Source organism: Halictus rubicundus, unplaced genomic scaffold (genome assembly GCF_050948215.1).
Source record: "Halictus rubicundus isolate RS-2024b unplaced genomic scaffold, iyHalRubi1_principal scaffold0160, whole genome shotgun sequence".
NCBI lineage: Eukaryota > Metazoa > Arthropoda > Insecta > Hymenoptera > Halictidae > Halictus > Halictus rubicundus.
In genome coordinates this window covers 517,666-535,705 of record NW_027488701.1, presented here as the reverse complement: position 1 = coordinate 535,705, position 18,040 = coordinate 517,666, and the positions used below count along the sequence as shown (strand labels likewise).

The 18,040-nt window shown below is 39.4% G+C and overlaps 1 protein-coding gene across 2 annotated transcripts; it reads right to left on the bottom strand.

Annotated features, from left to right (window-relative positions):
* Window positions 1-1,979: 1,979 nt before the first annotated feature.
* Window positions 1,980-13,615, bottom strand: LOC143363869 (uncharacterized). Of its 2 annotated transcripts, none has more exons than XM_076804398.1 (5): window positions 13,424-13,615; window positions 12,946-13,071; window positions 12,343-12,466; window positions 2,356-2,557; window positions 1,980-2,264 (listed from the first exon to the last, which is right to left on the bottom strand). In XM_076804398.1, exons 2-5 carry the CDS (start codon window positions 13,034-13,036, stop codon window positions 2,208-2,210), a joined length of 474 nt encoding a protein of 157 aa, XP_076660513.1. In that variant the 5' UTR covers window positions 13,037-13,071; window positions 13,424-13,615; the 3' UTR covers window positions 1,980-2,207. The 2 variants fall into 2 exon arrangements, with proteins under 2 accessions (XP_076660513.1, XP_076660512.1); XM_076804397.1 differs by having other exon boundaries at window positions 13,428-13,615.
* Between the last annotated feature and the right edge of the window lie 4,425 nt (window positions 13,616-18,040).

The window sequence follows — 18,040 nt, the reverse complement described above, 5'->3', positions numbered from 1 at the left end:
ACATATGTACAATATGTATGCTGTCGAATATTGCAAATTACTCGACGATGAGACAGAAATTCGCATTTTGGCCTCTGAACAGACCTAGATTGAACCTTCAGGAAGGACAATTGACCACTTATAAACTGCTCATTGCAATATTGAAGCGGCAGTTTGAAAAAGTTTCTGACCCTTGCACGTTTCGCAAGACGCCACGACCTTCGAGTCACCGATTCTGTTGAAACTTTGCACACTTATAGATCTCATTGTCCTGTTCACGAATATATATCATTATAGCGGCAGATACTGAATAGATTTCGAGTTTCATTATTTCCTGTGTAATGCCGTATTTTTTCTACGGTACAACAAGATTTGGTTTGCCAGCGTGCCAAGTTTTCAGCCGGACGACCAGTGTTCAAATTCTGTCGACTAACGCATTTTTTTTTTAATTTTATTATGTTTTGTCACTGTATCTTTATATTAGCAATTTCACATCGGAAAGCAGTAAAATATATCACCTCGCAATTCTAATTACGGATCAGACAGAATTCCAGTATCAATGAACGTTCGAAAGGACAATATCATATAAGGTAGAAAAGACCGCACTTGTTCAAGAAAAGGTATTTATTTTTTTAAAATTAATTTACAGAATAATCATTATATAATTTATGTAGGGATTTGGTGTCAGGCTGGTCGAAATGAATATATATCGGTGTATGTGATACGTTTAGTAACTTAAACGTTGAGTCGGCTACACTTGCTCCACAAGATCGGTCCTCTACCGAAATCTCTCTCTCTCTCTCTCTCTCTCTCTCTCTCCCTCCCTCTCCCTCTCCCTCTCCCTCTCTCTCTCTCTCTCTTCCCGTCAAACTCTGACTCTCTACTTCCGCGACCGCGACCTACCTCGCATATATAGCCCGATGGTCCTTAATACATACACCCGAATCGGATCACCTACATCGCTCGCGGTCGTCGCACCTTCCTTACTCTCTCACATTCATTCGCACGCGCTCGCTCGGGCATTCACCTGTCGTTGTGTTGATGTTTTTCGGCCATCCGCGGACGACCTGCTCCACAAAAACGGTGGTCGTTTTTGCGTTTTCGCTGACCTAATCGGCGATTTCCGCCAACGGCTCCGTCCCCTACGTTTATGTGAAACAAAAACGAACAAACAAAAAGAAACAAAGAAACAACTGACAAACTAAAACATGAAAATAAACAAACAAACAAACTTATATTTTATATATATTTATTTTTTATTTATTTATTTTTATTTCCTTACAGAATATTTATTATATAATTTATGATAGGGGAATATTCAAAGTAAAATTAAAATTAAACAGAAACAAACAAACAAAACAAACTAAAACATCGAAATAAACAAACAAACAAACGAAAAGAAAAGAAATCATCTATAATAATAATTATGATTAATATTGATGCCGCGGCCTCTTGGAAATAACATTGTAGCGGCGTGAAGTGAGCGTGAAGAGAGAAAGAGAAAGAATGTGTCAGTACGCGTGAAGTGAGCATGAAGAAAGAGAGCGAGGATGAACAAATGAGCGTGAAGAAAGAGAGCGAGTATGAACAAATGAGCGCGAAGGAAGAGAGAGAAAGAATGAGTAAATACGTGTGAAGGAGCGAAAGAAAAGATAGAACGTAGAGACGCGTGCGTGTAGTTTTCACCAGAAGCAAACGAACCAGCGTGTGAGACGGTTGCAAACCGCGTGTAAAAAAGTAATAAAAGTGAATTCCAAGAATACAGCGTGAAAAGTGTGTTAGAAAAATCGAAGTAAGCAAACGGTCGAGGCAGGCCATGTGGTTTTTGTCAGCGCGTTGCCCTTCCACAAGGGAAAGTCCTTTAGCTTGGGGGTGTCATAAACAAGGGGGCATACTGTCGAAGGCGTTCTCACGGCTGAGGATTTTTGGGACAGCAGGACATTCTGATTCTGACTGTCGTCGTGTACAGTTGTCGTGAATAAAGATTCATAGTATTTTGTAATACGCCCACATTTATTTAAGTTAACGATATCGCGTTATCTATCTTTCTAGTACTTTCTTACAAGTGAATAAAAGAAGCCTAACAACATTATAAAAATAATTTATAATTACTTTGTATTTAAATTATATAATAAGAATTATATTTATTATTATTTTAATTTATAGTTATTATTATTTATTTTAGTTTATTTTATCGCCTGTGTGTGATGAAAGCAGCCTCTCTTTTTTTAGCCCCGCATCCGCTGGCGGTACTCCGCCCGCTTTATCAGCTTGGCCAATTTATTCTGAAACATAATATTATGCTTTATAATTTTTTAATTATTCACCATTTATTTATTATTTTATTATTTCTTCATTTATTCTATATTTACTTACATAAGAATCATAATTTAGCCTAGCCGTGGAGGTGGGCGGGGGCCCACGTTCAAATGGCCTCGGGATGCGGGAGGGCGGAAAGTTGGGCGGCAACAATTTTACCGCAATGGGCCACGGTATCTGCGAGGCCCGTGGCGTTGGGGCGGATGGCCCCTGTTCTAAGGACATTTTTTCAAATTTGATGGTGTTTGGTTCCATAATTCTGGAAAAGAAAAAAGAATTACTTCATGCGCCGTCTCGAAAATGTCGGATTCAAATTGACGCGTATTATAGTGTTGTTTGGAATTTGGAAGTGTGCAAGAACGGTTTTTTCGGGATCGTATCGGATTCTCGAACAAAGATTGTAAGTCATTGCAGATGTGCAATAATTCGAAAGAATCGGTTACCCAATCGTTGGGACGGGTCGGAAATCCATAGGATCGAGATCAATCACTGAAGAGCAAAATTCTTCACTGATTCGTCTCGACCCCATGGATTTCCGACACGTCCGAACGATTCAGTGCACGACTCTTGCGAATTATTGCACACCGGCAGTCACTCACAATCTTTGTTCGAGAATATGATACGATGTCGAACAAAACATTCTCGCACACTTCTAAATTGTATATATCACTATAACACTTCACGACGCGTCCAACGAATCAAGTCTATTCGTCTAATGTAACAAAAATGTTTATATCTCAGAAACGGTTGACCTTTCGACCTATGTTTACTATAGCTTTTTCACTCAGCACTGTGTATCCTATATACCATATAAATATTGAATGGTTTTTTTTTAACACCCTGTATATATATATATAACATGTATCCAACGGCAGAAGGTGAAGTTTTCAAGCTACTACACGCTGTAAGGAAAATAAATTGTAGGGACAACCTGAGAATAAATGAAGGGATCGTTTGCGGTGCAATTACAAAATTGTCTCTACCTGAAATACTTGCACTTGTGAAGACCATTCAACGTTTATGAACTCAATGGATACATATATAGAAACAACTTATCGTGATCATGAATAAATTACTTCTGTGAATTTGATTGCAAAGTGGGAGAACATCGACTCGATAATTTCATAGGGTGGATAATAAAAATCTCCTTGTGGATTTTAACCAAAGAACACACCCCCCCACCCGCCCTAAAGAACAAATTCGGTCATTCAAAATAGGCAGAATTTTTCATCGAAATAGATAGTTTTTTGCAAATATCTCGGAAAATAAAGAGACCGCCGTACTGTGCGGACTAATGGCCTGTTTTTGGGCACTTCTCGTAATTTGGTTATTAATGTATAAATATATATCAGAAATTGTTTGCAGAAAATTAAATTTACTGTGGCGGCCGTGCAAATAGCACGCCGACGAACCGCCAATATACATTGTAAACGCGGCGGCGACCGTCCTCGGAAAGCCGCAAAGAAACACGTGAAGATCGGCTCCGGGGACGGTCGCCATCTGTTAAACAATTGACTGACGCGAGGGAGAGGTGGTCAGTCAAAGGTATGCGATCGACACTCGGTCGCGAACGTCGATACAGGGCAGTCGACGGTCCACCGACCAATAAAGACGTATACCACCGAACACGGCCTCGATCATTACACCGGACACCCACATTTACCAATATAATTAATAAATTTAACAAAGATTTTATTTTTAAAAACATTCAATTTAAAACGAAATTAATAATAAATGAAGTATATGCAAAATTAGTAATAAGAGACTTGAGCAAATTATAATAGTAGTAAACAAAATAAGCAAACTTAACAAATCACTATTCGCTATAAACAATTTCGATCTATCTTTACATTCTTATTACTTTTCCAGTAGGTGTAAAACATATATTAAAAACAAATTAAGAATACGTAAAATGACGTGATGCGAGTTACATGATGCGTAGTAGACATGATGCGCCTCCCCTCAGGTCAATCAACGAATGGGGATGAGTCTTTCGGGATTTTCGGGTCCATCCCTTGGAAGAGTTGGACACCAACGAGATGGCCAGCAAACGGACCCCGGACAGCAAACGCAGCAGTCATTCCGTTGTTATCAGACTTTCGCGATCGTACGCAACCACAGCACTTTCAATCGGATCCCGTTACCCAATATTAAATTGGCGGGTAACTTTTCGGCGATACGGGTACGCGACGCGTTCACAACGGTGAATCCGAGCCTTACAACCTCGGGTGGATATACAGTGGAAATCCGCGCGGCACACTCGATAGTCGCATCGCAAAACACTGGATCAGGTTATTCGGCTATCGAAACTTGCCAGTTAGTCGTTCCTAAACCATTCGAGAGTAAAATATTATTGTTTTCATTTATTGAAACAGCCCCTTGCGGGCCACACGGGGATACCGCTCCATCTCCGTCAAGGTGGTGGGCCTCCTCGCAACGGTTCCATCGTTCCATTTGGCGGCGGCAGAGCGTGGGAAGTTATACCACATCGCCTGCTCGTTCCGCCGCCCGGCGGAGGTGGAGCTTATGCGCGGGGAGGATGAGGAGCTTGTGGCTCTGATACGCCAAGCCCGGGCGGATACGTTTGCTGAATGGGGGAAACTGCTCGCTACGGAAAACACTTCAACAAGCAAGCGCTTTAAGAGAAGCTTTCCTAGGCGTATCAAGCAGAGATTGGTGCGTGTCACAAGCACATTCGAAGCGAGATCACCGTCACAACGCTAAACTGGTGCGGATACCTACACAGACTGAGCCTAATCAAGATGCATGGGGTACCAAGTACCAAAAAGTGGGATCCGATAATCTCTGGGGATTGAAATGTACAGAAGTGAATGTGTGGCCTACCCATGTTGTCGGCGCTAGTATGTATGAGATACATCCTGACATAGAAGCAAATAACCCCAGCGTTAGGTGTTATGGAGCGACTGATACATATTGGATGATCTCGACAACTGTTGCTGGGGCTAAGGAGCAGTTTATAATTAGGCCGAAACAGCCGTTTATATTTTTCTGCAAAGGACTTGTTAGAGTTGTTTTAGCTCATGTAATTGTTAGCAAAAACAAACTTCCTTCAGGACAGTGCATTTATGCGTTGTCACGTCCGGTGGTTCGACCGTAAATGAATAAACGCTTAGATAAAGAATTAGTATTAATTATTATAGAAAAACCCGATGATGTCGCGCGAGAGGAAATAAAATAAGATTAAAGTATATGTTAGCAATTCTACGCAGTTAGGTAGCGCGGAAAAAGACTCCAACTTATCTTCCTGCAAGACACGCAGACGAAGATCAGTTTACACCTTGGAAACAAACAAGAAGAATATTATGCCGAATTACAAGAAAAGACGTCGACTTCATAAGTAAAAGAACCCTGGCAACACACAGCTGACTAATCAGGAGACATTGAGAAGATCAACTCCTCAAAATGAGTTCAGTCAGTTAGTAAAAGATCCATACGTTAGACGCGTCGTGCAATTATTAACAGTTCTTTTTAAAATCTACGAGTTTCGACGTATAAGTCCCGCGAAGTGCTCGTGAAAGTTCAGCAACTTCGACCTGCGAGCCACTGCGGAAAACCAGCGACTACAACCTGCGAGCGCCCTCCCGAAATCAGCGACTGCAAACTTGCGAGCGATCTCCAAGAATCAGCGACTCGATAAATTAATATTATTATAAAGCGAAACACTTGTAAGCCCTCTAGCTTATGCGCTATACAAAATCCCTGCTTGTAAAGTAAAGTCAAACTTCGAATATCTGATTCAGCACCTAATTCTGAATAAATCGATAATTTTGTTGTTTTTTAAAAATACGGATACAACTTATTTAATCAATCCTCAATTTCCCGAATCGTAGCCGATGAATGCAGGTAGGTTCAAAACTGCGACTTATCCCCAAAAAATTATAATCCGCCCCACCTGGGACATAACAAAAATTGGTGACAGCGGTGGGATAAAGCACAGTGACAAAGACCTTTGATCAACAAAATATTAGAAAGTTTTGGAAAGAACCTTCAATATATGAGTATGTATATCGGAAAATTAGTCCAGAGAAGCTGCTATCAATCCTCAGCACATCAACTTGTATGGGTAAACCAGTGATAAATTACATCAGAAACCCTGATATCCCAGAGACCAACTATATAAAATCGATGAAGGTAATAGCGGGACAAAGGATCAATTCAGAAAGACAACAAAGCCTGTCCCAAGGCCGAATTATCGCCCAGAGGAAGAGGTGTTAGAAGAATTCTACGGGCCTATAGATGGGATAGTACCGACCCACTATCCAGAAACATACCGGAACCTCCTGAATCTGTACTGTGTCGTCGCACCACGACAAGAGACGTCCTATATACCTCACTGAAATAGGATATGTCGTGCGTGTTATGGCCGCCTGATCAGAAGGGAACAATGGTATTGTGAAGAAGGAGGCTGGCACATCTTGTGTCAGCTAGATCCAGCCCAAACCTACTCCAAATATGGACTGCCCGCCGGGAATTTTCCGGACCGAGACGTACGGAGGAGACGTATGGACTACCGCCCCGAAGAGGAGGTATTGGAGGAATTTTATGGGCCGATAGATGGGGTAATACCACACCATTACCCTGAAACGTACCGGAATCTTCTAAATTTATACTGCGTGTGTACATCACAGCAAGAAGCATCGTACGTGTACCACCAAAATAGGATATGCCGGACATGTTATGGCCGCCTAACCCCAAGAGAGCACTGGTACTACGAGCAAGGGGCTGGCACATCGTGTGTCAGCTGAACCCGGCCCACACCTACTCCAAATGCCAAGACTGCGGTCGGCAACTAGGAAGGGTCCGTCAGGCATGGGAGTGCACGGAATGCATCGAAGAGAACTTCGAAATGAACGTGGACGAGTGATGACCTGATCCACACTGGCTACGCCCAAGAAGTAGTCACCCGATGGTGACAAGCGCACCCACACCATGTACACATTTTTTTTCTTCTCATCCCATTACATTTGGATCCTTCAGTGCAGGAATATTAGCAGTCCTTATAATCCTCAAATTTATAAAGGTGTCACGTCCGGTGGTTCGACCGCCAACGAATAAACCCTCAGATGAAGAATTATTATGAATTATTATGGACATCCGATGATGTCGCGCGAGGAGAAGTAAAAATAGGATTAAGATATATGTTAAAAATTCTACGCAGTAAGGTAGCACGAGAAACGTATCCAACTTATCTTCCTGCAAGACACGCAGATGAAGATCAGTTTTCACCCTGAGAAGAAACAGGAAAGGTGTCCAATTATGCCAAATTATAAGAAAAGACGCCGACTTCATGGTAAAAAGATCCTGTCGGCATACAGCTGACTAGTCAGGAGACATCAAGAAGATAAAAAGATGCAAGGTAGAGACTCCTGTGCCAGCATCTTTGAAAAACAAAGGACTGTCCATCTCATAAAAAGGGGGACCAACTCCTCAAATTCAGTTATAAACAGTCAGTCGGTCAGACAATCGTGAACAATCAGTTATTCAGTCATAGTCAATAGTCCAGTAACCTCTTTTGAAGTTAAAATAGTTCATTCAGTTGTTTCGCGACAAACCGTTTCAAAGACCAGTGTCAGCAGTCGGAGTATATTGTAACCGAATTCGAACCCGTGATCACGGTAATATTAATATTATTATTATTATTATCAAACTATTTATAAGCACTCCAGTATATGCGCTATATAAACCATATTTGTAAAATCAAATTTGTAATCTCTGATTCAGAACCACACTTTGAATAAATCAATAATATTGTTGTTTTCAAAATAAGGGTACAAAGTTATTTAAACGATCCTCAATTTCCCGAACCATAGCCGGTGTATGCAGGTAGGTTTGAAACTGCGTCCTATCCTCTTAAAATCGTAATTCATCCCACTCGGGACGTAACACTATCAAAGCTTGCAAAGGAGTATCTTTGTGTTATGGCAACATCTGTTCCTTCCGAAAGAGTATTCTCAAAGACTGGCGAAATAATTAGTAAAAAAAAAAAAGAAATAGATTAAAAGACAATATAGTGAATAAAATATTGCTTCTTAATATGTACAAAATAAATCCTTCATTATGTCTATTTCGTATATTTTCGTTTTATCTACGTTTTTTTCTTGCCGAAATGTTCCAGTATTTCCACTCGCGGCATTTCTATACTCATGTCAGGTCGGAACTCACAGTCAAATTTAAAGCATCGAGATATTTGAAGGAATCATTTGGCAATCGATACATATAGTACAGAAACAACTTATAGTGATCATGAAAAAATTACTTCTGTGAATTTGATTGCAAAGTGGAAGAACATTGACCCCTTCGACTCGATACTTTCACAGGGTGTATTAAAGAAAGCTTGTTGTGCATTGTAGGTATTAACGAAAGAACCCTCCCCCGCCCTAAAGAACAAAGTCGGTCATTCAAAATAGGCAGAATTTTTCATCAAAATAGGCAGTTTTTTGCAAATATCTCGGAAAATGAAGATACCGCAGTACTGTGCGGACTAATGGCCTGTTTTTGGGCACTTCTCGTAATTTGGTTATTAATGTGTATATATATATATATATATATATATATATATATATATATAAGGCGCTAAAACTCAAGGAACGTAAAGAATATATTTCGCAGAAGTTATAAGGGAATAGCAATCCCTAAGACCCGTATCCTATAAATTCCAAATTCAAGAAAACAAAATCTATTCAAATTAAAACATTGATAAAGAAATAATGAGGAAATACCTGCAAAATTACTTCTTAACCGTTGAAAACGAAACATGAGGCCCTGGGGTGACCGAGGAACCAGTGCGTGAGGTAAAGAGCGAACCAGCATTGCATCCGTTGGCCAACCTCACCCATTTGAAAACACTGGAAATAAATAATAACATGTATCCAACGGCAGAAGGTGAAGTTTCCAAACTACTACACGCGGTAAGGAAAATAAATTGTAGGGACAACTTGAGAATAAATGAAGGGATCGTTTGCGGTGCAATTAGAAATTGTCTCTACCTGAAATACTTGCACTTGTGAAGACTTCATTCAACGTTGATGAACTCAATGGATACATATACAATAGTATATCATGAATAAATTTCTTCTGTGAATTTGATTGCAAAGTGAAAAAACATTGACCACTTCGACTCAATAATTTCATAGGGTGGATAATAAAAATTCCCTTGTAGATTGTTATGACACACAGCCATTTCCGAGGAAAGACCATTAGACCTCGGGATACTTTTACAAGGGTCTCGAGAAGGCCTAAGCATTTTTTATATACACGTTACCAGTTAAGGCCTAATCGTCACGGGTTAGGCATCCGCGTAGTGCGTGAGGGTTAGAGACCCTAAGGCAGACCCCTTGGGCCATCAGTTTGGGGACCCCTAATAAACATAGTTGCCAGATGACTGGAACAAAGTGACTCTTCTGCCAAGTCCTTGGAAAATCTAGCTTTTCCAAGGAAGCATTGTTCCCAAACTCGATGGTCCTCGCCCTCATGGGACAAGGGGGTAATAAACCATAGGCACGTGCTGGCCACTTGGGCCCTTTTTTTCGTCACGCTGCTCTGGGGTCTGGCAATCGTCACGTGCTGGTCTAGGCACTTTCTCTACGCGTTTGACTTGGGGTGGGGACTTCCTCCACCACCAACAGGGGTTGCATACAAATGACTCCTCCCTCAAGTCAATCAGCAAGTGAGATTTCTTTCCCCCAAAAATGGGACCATCTCCCACTCTTCTCCAAAGTCACCACCGAGGTGAAGAGCGAGCTGACCCCAGAGCAGAAATTAGATACAAACTTGTTCTCAAAGGAAACCGAATAATCACCAGTCCGAATGTAAACTGTATATAGTCATTGTTCTAATAAACCAAAGTTGTTATTGCAAAGGAAGGTGTCGGGTCATTAATTCGACAAAATAACACGCAGAACCTCTCCTACAATTGCGAGAAACTGCACGACATAACATAGATTTTAATGAAAGAACTCTCCTCCATCCTAAAGAACAAATTCGGTCATTGAAAATAGGCAGAATTCGCAATGGAGACTCTGACAGTTTTTTGCAAATATCTCAGAAAATAAAGAGACCTCCGTACAGTGCGGACAAATGGTCTGTCTTCGGGCACTTCTCGTAATTTGGTTATTAATGTATATATTAATGTACAATAACCAGCAAAACTGAGTCTACACTATTTGAAGCAACATAACTTTTTAAAAATTAGATCAAATGACTTGAATTTTATTGAGAAGTTAGAAGGATTAGTTTATTAGACGAGGTGTAGGAAGGAATGGGAAGAGGTGGAAAGGTTGCAGGAGAGGTTTCTGAGGTGGGTCCTAGGAGTAGAGAGGTACGCACCGCGGTATATGGTGCGGTAACAGCTGCAGAGGGAGTTGTTGAGAGGGAGGGCGGGGTTGAGGGCATGGGGGTACCAGAAGAAGTTGAGGGTGGAAAAAGGGGGGGAGCTAGCTAGGTTGTGCTGGGAGCAGGGAAGAGGAAGGGGCAGAAGGGGAGGGGAGGTAGTAGGGTGGGTGAAGGAGTGACGGCGTTTTTGGGAAGAGAGGGGCTGGACAGCGGAGGAGGCGGAGGAGATGATGGAGGAGAGGATAGAGGCAGTGAGTGAGGAGATAGTGAAAGGGGAAAAGAAGAAGCAACAGGGGAGAGATGGGAAAAGATAGGAAGCGCAAGGTACAACATGTGGTACGGGAGGGTGAAGGGAGAGCGGATACCGGGGTATCTGAAGAAAGGCTGGGGAGAGAGCAGGTGGCAAAGGGTGGCCAGGTACAGGTTGGGAAACGAGATGAGAGCTGGAAAGTATTGGTTGGAGGAGGAGAAGAAAGTATGTAAGGTCTGTGGGTGAGAGGAGGAAACGTGGGAACATGTGTGGGAAATGTGTAAGGGAGGGTTGAGGGGAGTGGTTGGCAGGGGATGGTGGGGAAGTATTAGGGGATGAAGGAGGAGAGGAATGGATGAGGAAGGTGGATGAATGGAGGAAGAGCAGGAATGGAGAGATATGGGAGATGAAGTAAATGGAGAGAATGCATAGGAATGGAGTGAAAGAGAGAGCAGCCGAAAGAGGAGGTCCAGGAGGCATGGGAAGGATGGGTGAGGTGCAGGGAGGGGAGAGAGCAGAGAAGCATGTATGTGTGGGACAGGGAAAAATAATAACGCGGCGGATATTAGTGAAAGATCGTTCTCTCTCTCTATGGCGTGTTTTTAGGACACGTTTAATTAAGTTAGGGTAAGTTAGGATAAGTTTAAGGTTAAGATTGGGGTAAGAGGGAGATGTAATTAAAATTGTAACCCCGAGGGGAATCAATAATTGATATATATATTAGACGAGGTGTACAAAATTTTTGAAAAAAATTTTAATTGGTCGGAATCGCAAAAGAAATAGTAAAAGTTGGTTTTTTCAGCTTTTTTATCAGAGCCTGTATTGAAAATTTAAGGAATGTATTTGATTTGCTCGAATAAATTATATCTACGCTTAAAATTTCACAGATATTGGTTAATTCGATTACGAGTTATAAACGATTAAAAGTGTGGTTTTAAGTCGAAAATCATGAAAAACGGCAATTTTTCCACTTTTAAGCGTTTATAACTCGTAAACGAATTAACCAATATCGGTGAAATTTTCAGCATGGATGTAATTTACTCAAGCGAATCAAACACATTTTTTAAATTTTCAATACAGGCTCAGATAAAAAAGCTAAAAAAACCAACTGTTACTATTTCTTTTGCGATTCCGACCAATTCAAACTTTTTTCAAAAATTTTTTACACCTCGTCTAACAAACTAAACCTTCCAACTTCTCAATAAAATTCAAGTCATTTGATCAGATTTTTAAAAAGTTATGTTGGCTCAAATAGTGTAGACTCAGTTTTGCTGGTTAGTGTATGTATATAAAGCGAGAAAACTCAAGGAACGTAAAGAATATATTTCGCAGAAGTTACAAGGGAATAGCAATCCCTAAGACCCATATCCTATAAATTCCAAATTCAAGGTAACAAGATCTATTCAAATTAAAACATTAATAAAGAAATAATGAGAAAATACCTGTGAAATTTCTTCTTAACTGTTGAAAACAAAACACGAGGCCCTGGGGTGACCGAGGAACCAGTCAGTGAGGTGAACAGCGAACCCACATTGCATCCAATGGCCGGCCTCACACTTGAAAACACTGAAAATAAATAATAACATGTATTCAACGGCAGAAGGTAAAGTTTTTAAGCTACTACACGCGGTAAGGAAAATAAATTATAGGGACAACCTGAGAATAAATGAAGGGATCGTTTGCGGTGCGATTAGAAATTGTCTCTACCTGAAATACATCCACTTGTGCACTTCATTCAACGTTTATAAACTCAATGAATAGATATATAGAAACAACTTATAGTGATCATGTATAAATAACTTCTGTGAATATGATTGCAAAGTGAAAAAACATTGACCACTTCGACTCGATAATTTCATACCTCCCTTCATATATTAATGTATATATATATATAAGGCGCTAAAACTCATGGAACGTAAAGAATATATTTCGCAGAAGTTATAAGGGAATAGCAATCCCTAAGACCCGTATCCTATAAATTCCAAATTCAAGAAAACAAAATCTATTCAAATTAAAACATTGATAAAGAAATAATGAGGAAATACCTGCAAAATTACTTCTTAACCGTTGAAAAGGAAACATGAGACCCTGGGGTGACCGAGGAACCAGTGCGTGAGGTAAAGACCGAACCAGCATTGCATCCGTTGGCCAACCTCACCCATTTGAAAACACTGGAAATAAATAATAACATGTATCACTCAATGAATACATATATAGAAACAACTTATAGTGATCATGAATAAATAACTTCTGTGAATTTGATTGCAAAATGGGAGAACATCGACTCGATAATTTCATAGGGTGGATAATAAAAATCTCCTTGTACATTTTAACCAAAGAACCCTCCCGCGCCCTAAAGAACAAATTCGGTCATTCAAAATAGGCAGAAGTTTACATCAAAATAGACAGTTTTTGCAAATATCTCGGAAAATAAAGAGACCGCCGTACTGTGCGGACAAATGGCCTGTTTTCGGGAAAACTTATCAAAATGTATACTCCAAACCTAATCGCCATAATACGTACTTACAACACACGGCACTGACACGAATGGCTGCTCTGAAGTGAATACTGGCCGACGCTTGCGAGCGAATGTTCGATGGCATTCCTTCGACCGCCTTCGGAACCGATCTTCGCTTCTTTCTCTGCAGCTTCCCGTGGACCGTCGCCGCGCCGCCGCGTATACAATGTATGTTGGCGGTTCGTCGGCGTGCTTGCCGCTGCGCGATGCCCAGGCTGCCACATGTCCATTTTCATCTGTCTTTTTCGGCGGTTTATTTGACTTCGAATAATTTCCGGAGGCGCGTTCGAATGCTGTAACGAGGACAGAGCAGTCAAAGACTGGCGCGCGCGTTGCAATGTATGTGGTTGTATCGCCCAATGACAAAGCAAGGATCAAATAAAACTCTAGTCTATATATAGACACTTATGAATCGTAGTTCTTTTTAGACCTTTGAAATTTTGAATCATTTCATTTTTGGTTTAATTTAGCTTCACACATGAATTTATTGACTCTGTTGTAAACATTTATTTCATAATAAAAAAAGAGAGACCGAGGTGTGTGCATGAATAATAGTGGTAAAGTATTTTTAAGTTATAACATTCGCAAAACATCGTATCCGGACCTAATCTAATCATACATTATCATTATTAGGATCATACTCTTATGCAAATGCACGTAGACTTTTTGACAGTGATACTGAAATAAATGTAATGTAACAATTACAATTTTTATTCTGTTATAACGTCTGACACCTGATCGTTCCATACTCCGGGTAAAAAAAAACATGTCCACTTAGGACCCTCCTCCCTATAAATATCCAACATTTAATAAAATTGAAAGATTCCCTTTTCAGTTCCTTTCTTATTCGTTATCCAACACGCCGGTGTTTCCATCTCGTATTCATCAGTCAGCTACACATCTGTAGGTAATACCATACCACAGACGAGGTATAGGAGTAGACCAATCACCCAATGTATTATTCTGTCTCACGCTCGGGGGGCTCTAGAGCCCCCGTACTATTCCGTGTCACATCCTACCGTATCATCCAGAACTAATATTGTGGAACCGATATTCTACAATGGCGCTGTTGCTGATATAATTTTAAATCTCATGTCGAGGATTCATATGATGAATGAAACAAAAGAATGTTGTTTCCTCTTAATTCCATTACGGCTGACACGCGAGTGCATCGAAGGAGACGTAATGTAATAATAATAATAACGTAACGTCTCCGGCTGAGAATATTTTGGTCCCGGATCGAATCCCGCATGGAACGATTTTTTTTTCGTTAAACACTTTTTTCTTGTTCTTTCTACTACATCAGTCGTCTTCCCTGTGCAATTACAACTACAACAGTGTAATAACATAATTATAAAAAATTAAATTAGTTCAATATTAGCCAAAAGTAAGAATGTAGTTTAAATTTAATTAAATAAAATACGACGTTGATATCATTAATTTCATTTGACTATTTAATAGCTACTTATTCAATGTACTTCTGATATTGCTTTTCATTCGCAGCATATATATTCTAATAAATTTAATTATTTGGGATTGATAAAAGATTGAACAACAATATTTATAATAACTAGTTTTGAACATTTTTTAAGGGTAATTAAATTTAAAAAACAAAAAGAATGATTTAAAAATACAAAATATATTTCAGTATATACCATTAAACCCGATTCTTTTTAATTTTTTCAGTTTAAATTTTACTTTGGTATTGTTCCGTCACAAGACAAAACAAATATTTCAATATAACCAAACATCTGGGTGGCAGACTTCGGCCTACCTCCAGTTTATCATGTTTGTAATGCACTAGCATTTATGGTAGCGGCCCGGGACAAAATTTACAACACTTTACCGGGCGCAGGTTTATAACGCCTTTCCGGACCCATCGAGTGAGGGTACCGCGCGTCCACCTCGGCACAAGGTTACCCTCCCTTTGGCAATGGTAGGCGCCAACGAAGATCAATGACAATGATTGACCAATCACGAACAAATTAGAAGACAGAGATTCTTAGACCCCACCCACACCGAGATTAGCTGCAAGGAGTGAAGAGACGACAAGACCAGTCAACCAACTAGCCTCAAATAAACAAGTATTCCTCCGAGCAACCGTAGAGTCGTAGTCCACCAGAGCAGCAGCGGTCGTAGTATCCGCGTATTTCTTTTTATTTCTTCGGTTCTGTTAACGTCAGAGTCGATAGTGCAAACCGACACGGACAAGAGTGTCCCTTGCACTGCATTCCAGACAGAGTTGGGCACTATTTAGATAACAAATTATTTAAATAAGGATTCGAATCAAAGATATTTTATCTTTATTCGTTATTCGAAAGTTCGAATAAAAAAAGTATCTCTGTCGAATAAATAATTTTATTAGACGAGAATTTATCGGACGAATAGAGAGAATTTTTTTTATTCGAAGCGGATTTATTCGAACTTGGAATAAATTTTCATCTTTTATCTGTATCTTTTATTCAAAGGCTTCGGATAAATCTTCGAATAACTTTTGCCAGCTCGAATAAGCGGCGACGAGGTCCGACGAACGCCGATCTTCAAAGACCCAGCGACTGACAAACGGTATACAATGTAAGCAGATGGAGAATCGCGCACGAATGAAAGTTCAAACTTTTAGATTTTTCAATATACCTCCATAAAATTGCGGCGAGTGAATTGAGGGGCTTTTCCTGATGAAAATGAGTCCAAACTCGAGTGTAATCGAACAATTTTATTGATACGTAATGTTACGATAAAAATTAAAATCTTGTTGAAGATAATCCAAATGATGTCGTGTTTGGACTCATTTTCATCTGGATAAGCTCTACAACTTATTCGTATTAAAAATACTATTCGCATTAACACTATTCCTACCGAAACTTCGCGTATACCTATTTCTACCGCGACCGGTCAAATGACCGGTCTGTAGCACAACTTATATTTTTTAATATAGAATGAAGATAATAGCCAATTTGACAGTATAAAAATATAGTTTCTTTTATTTAGGAGTATATAATGTATATTTTATTCGTTTTCACCGCATAATATTTCGTTTACTATACCCTGTTGGGCCTGATGTTCCCCTAAACATATTATGAATAGGTGCTCTTCCAGGATTAGACCCTTCTTTTACTTCTTGCCAAACAGTTCCGTCTATAGCAGTTTCGATTACCTCTTCCTCATTCTCGCTATCGGAAGTAACTAAAAATCTCCTTCTCTTTCGTCCTCTACGTACGTTCGAAACATTCCCTTCGTCCTCATCGGTGTTCGAGTCGTTCTCAAATAGATCATAATTTTCCGTATTGTCATTTGCAATATCAAAAATTTCGAACGTCTTTACATTTTGGGAATGAATATTCAAGGGATAAAATAAAAACTAAAATATAAAAATGTAAATCAAGATGGATAAAAAAATGAACAAAAGATAAAATGTGAAACTTGCTACGAAGTATTGTTGGTTTGTTCACTTTTTTGAAAATGACACTTATAACGCGTAATACAATAGAAAATAAAAGTAGAATAATAATAGAATAAAAATACAAAATAGTAAAAGACTGCCGAATATGCTCCTTGTAACTTTCACGTTTTGATGCTCTCTGTCCAGCTCACGAGACTTTACTGATTTGAATTCGTGAGAAGACGTCTAGGCATCTCCTTCGGCTATGATTTTATTTATTTTACAGTCATAGTAGATAAGACGGTGTAAGAAAATCCGAGGTTCTGGACCGCTTCGGATACCAATCAAGCAAATAAAGACCGCGAGGCCGATAGGCGAGCGAGGACTGTAAGCACTTTTCGGCTAAAATCATGCCACAACTGCATTACCTTCCGTTTGTAACGACTTTATAGTTTCGGAATTGAGTCTTTGAAAGAATACTATTACAAAAAGATATAAATCGATCTACCGGTCAAATGACCGGTCGTGGTAGGTAAGACAGACTACAAATTTTTCTCAGAAAATAAACAATAAAAAAAGAAGTAAATATTGAAAAATGTATTATACGCATATTGTAGGAAAAGTCGTGAAGTTTAAAGGCGATTCAACTACGTTGTATATAGGAAATTCTAATCGAAATTTTAAAAACGGTCATTTGACCGGTCGCGGTAGGAGTTTGGACTCATTTTCTTCAGGAAAAGCCCCTAACAATTCACTCGTCACAATTTTATGAAGGTATATTGAAAAATCTAAAATTTGAACTTTCATTCGATGCGGGTTTCGATGGCGGACGAAAAGATTCTCAGCCGGAGACGTTTTACGGCCTGCACCAACCGAAACTGTTGAGAGTCAGAGTTATATATTGAAATGTAACGCAAATAAAATATTTTATACTGCAGTTTTAAGTTTCTACACTGTTTTCCTCAATATAAAAATGTTCAATATTACATAATACACCTACAAAACGATCAGGAGGCATCGAAACAATTGATTTTTTTTTTAACGACGATGCAATTTATAAAAAAATAAGAAAAATTGTTTCAGTATTATCTAACTACTGAATTTTTATAAAACTGGTATCTCGGAAACTTCAATTCGAAATGTGCACTTTCTTCAAATGATTGGACAATTCAATTATCCAATTTTCTTAAACATGTTTGTATAATCTGGAAAATCTTTAAAAATTACACATTAATAATCACGA

Bases quoted from the DNA above. Each gene is read 5' to 3' on its own strand.
- LOC143363869 (XM_076804398.1), bottom strand. From the start codon at position 13,036: ATGCTGGTTCGGTCTTTACCTCACGCACTGGTTCCTCGGTCACCCCAG. The intron at 12,467-12,945 runs GTATTTCCTCAT...ATTTATTTTCAG, and splicing joins GTTAAGAAGTAATTTTGCAG to TGTTTTCAAGTGTGAGGCCG. The intron at 2,265-2,355 runs GTAAGTAAATAT...ATTATGTTTCAG, and splicing joins GGCTAAATTATGATTCTTAT to AATAAATTGGCCAAGCTGAT.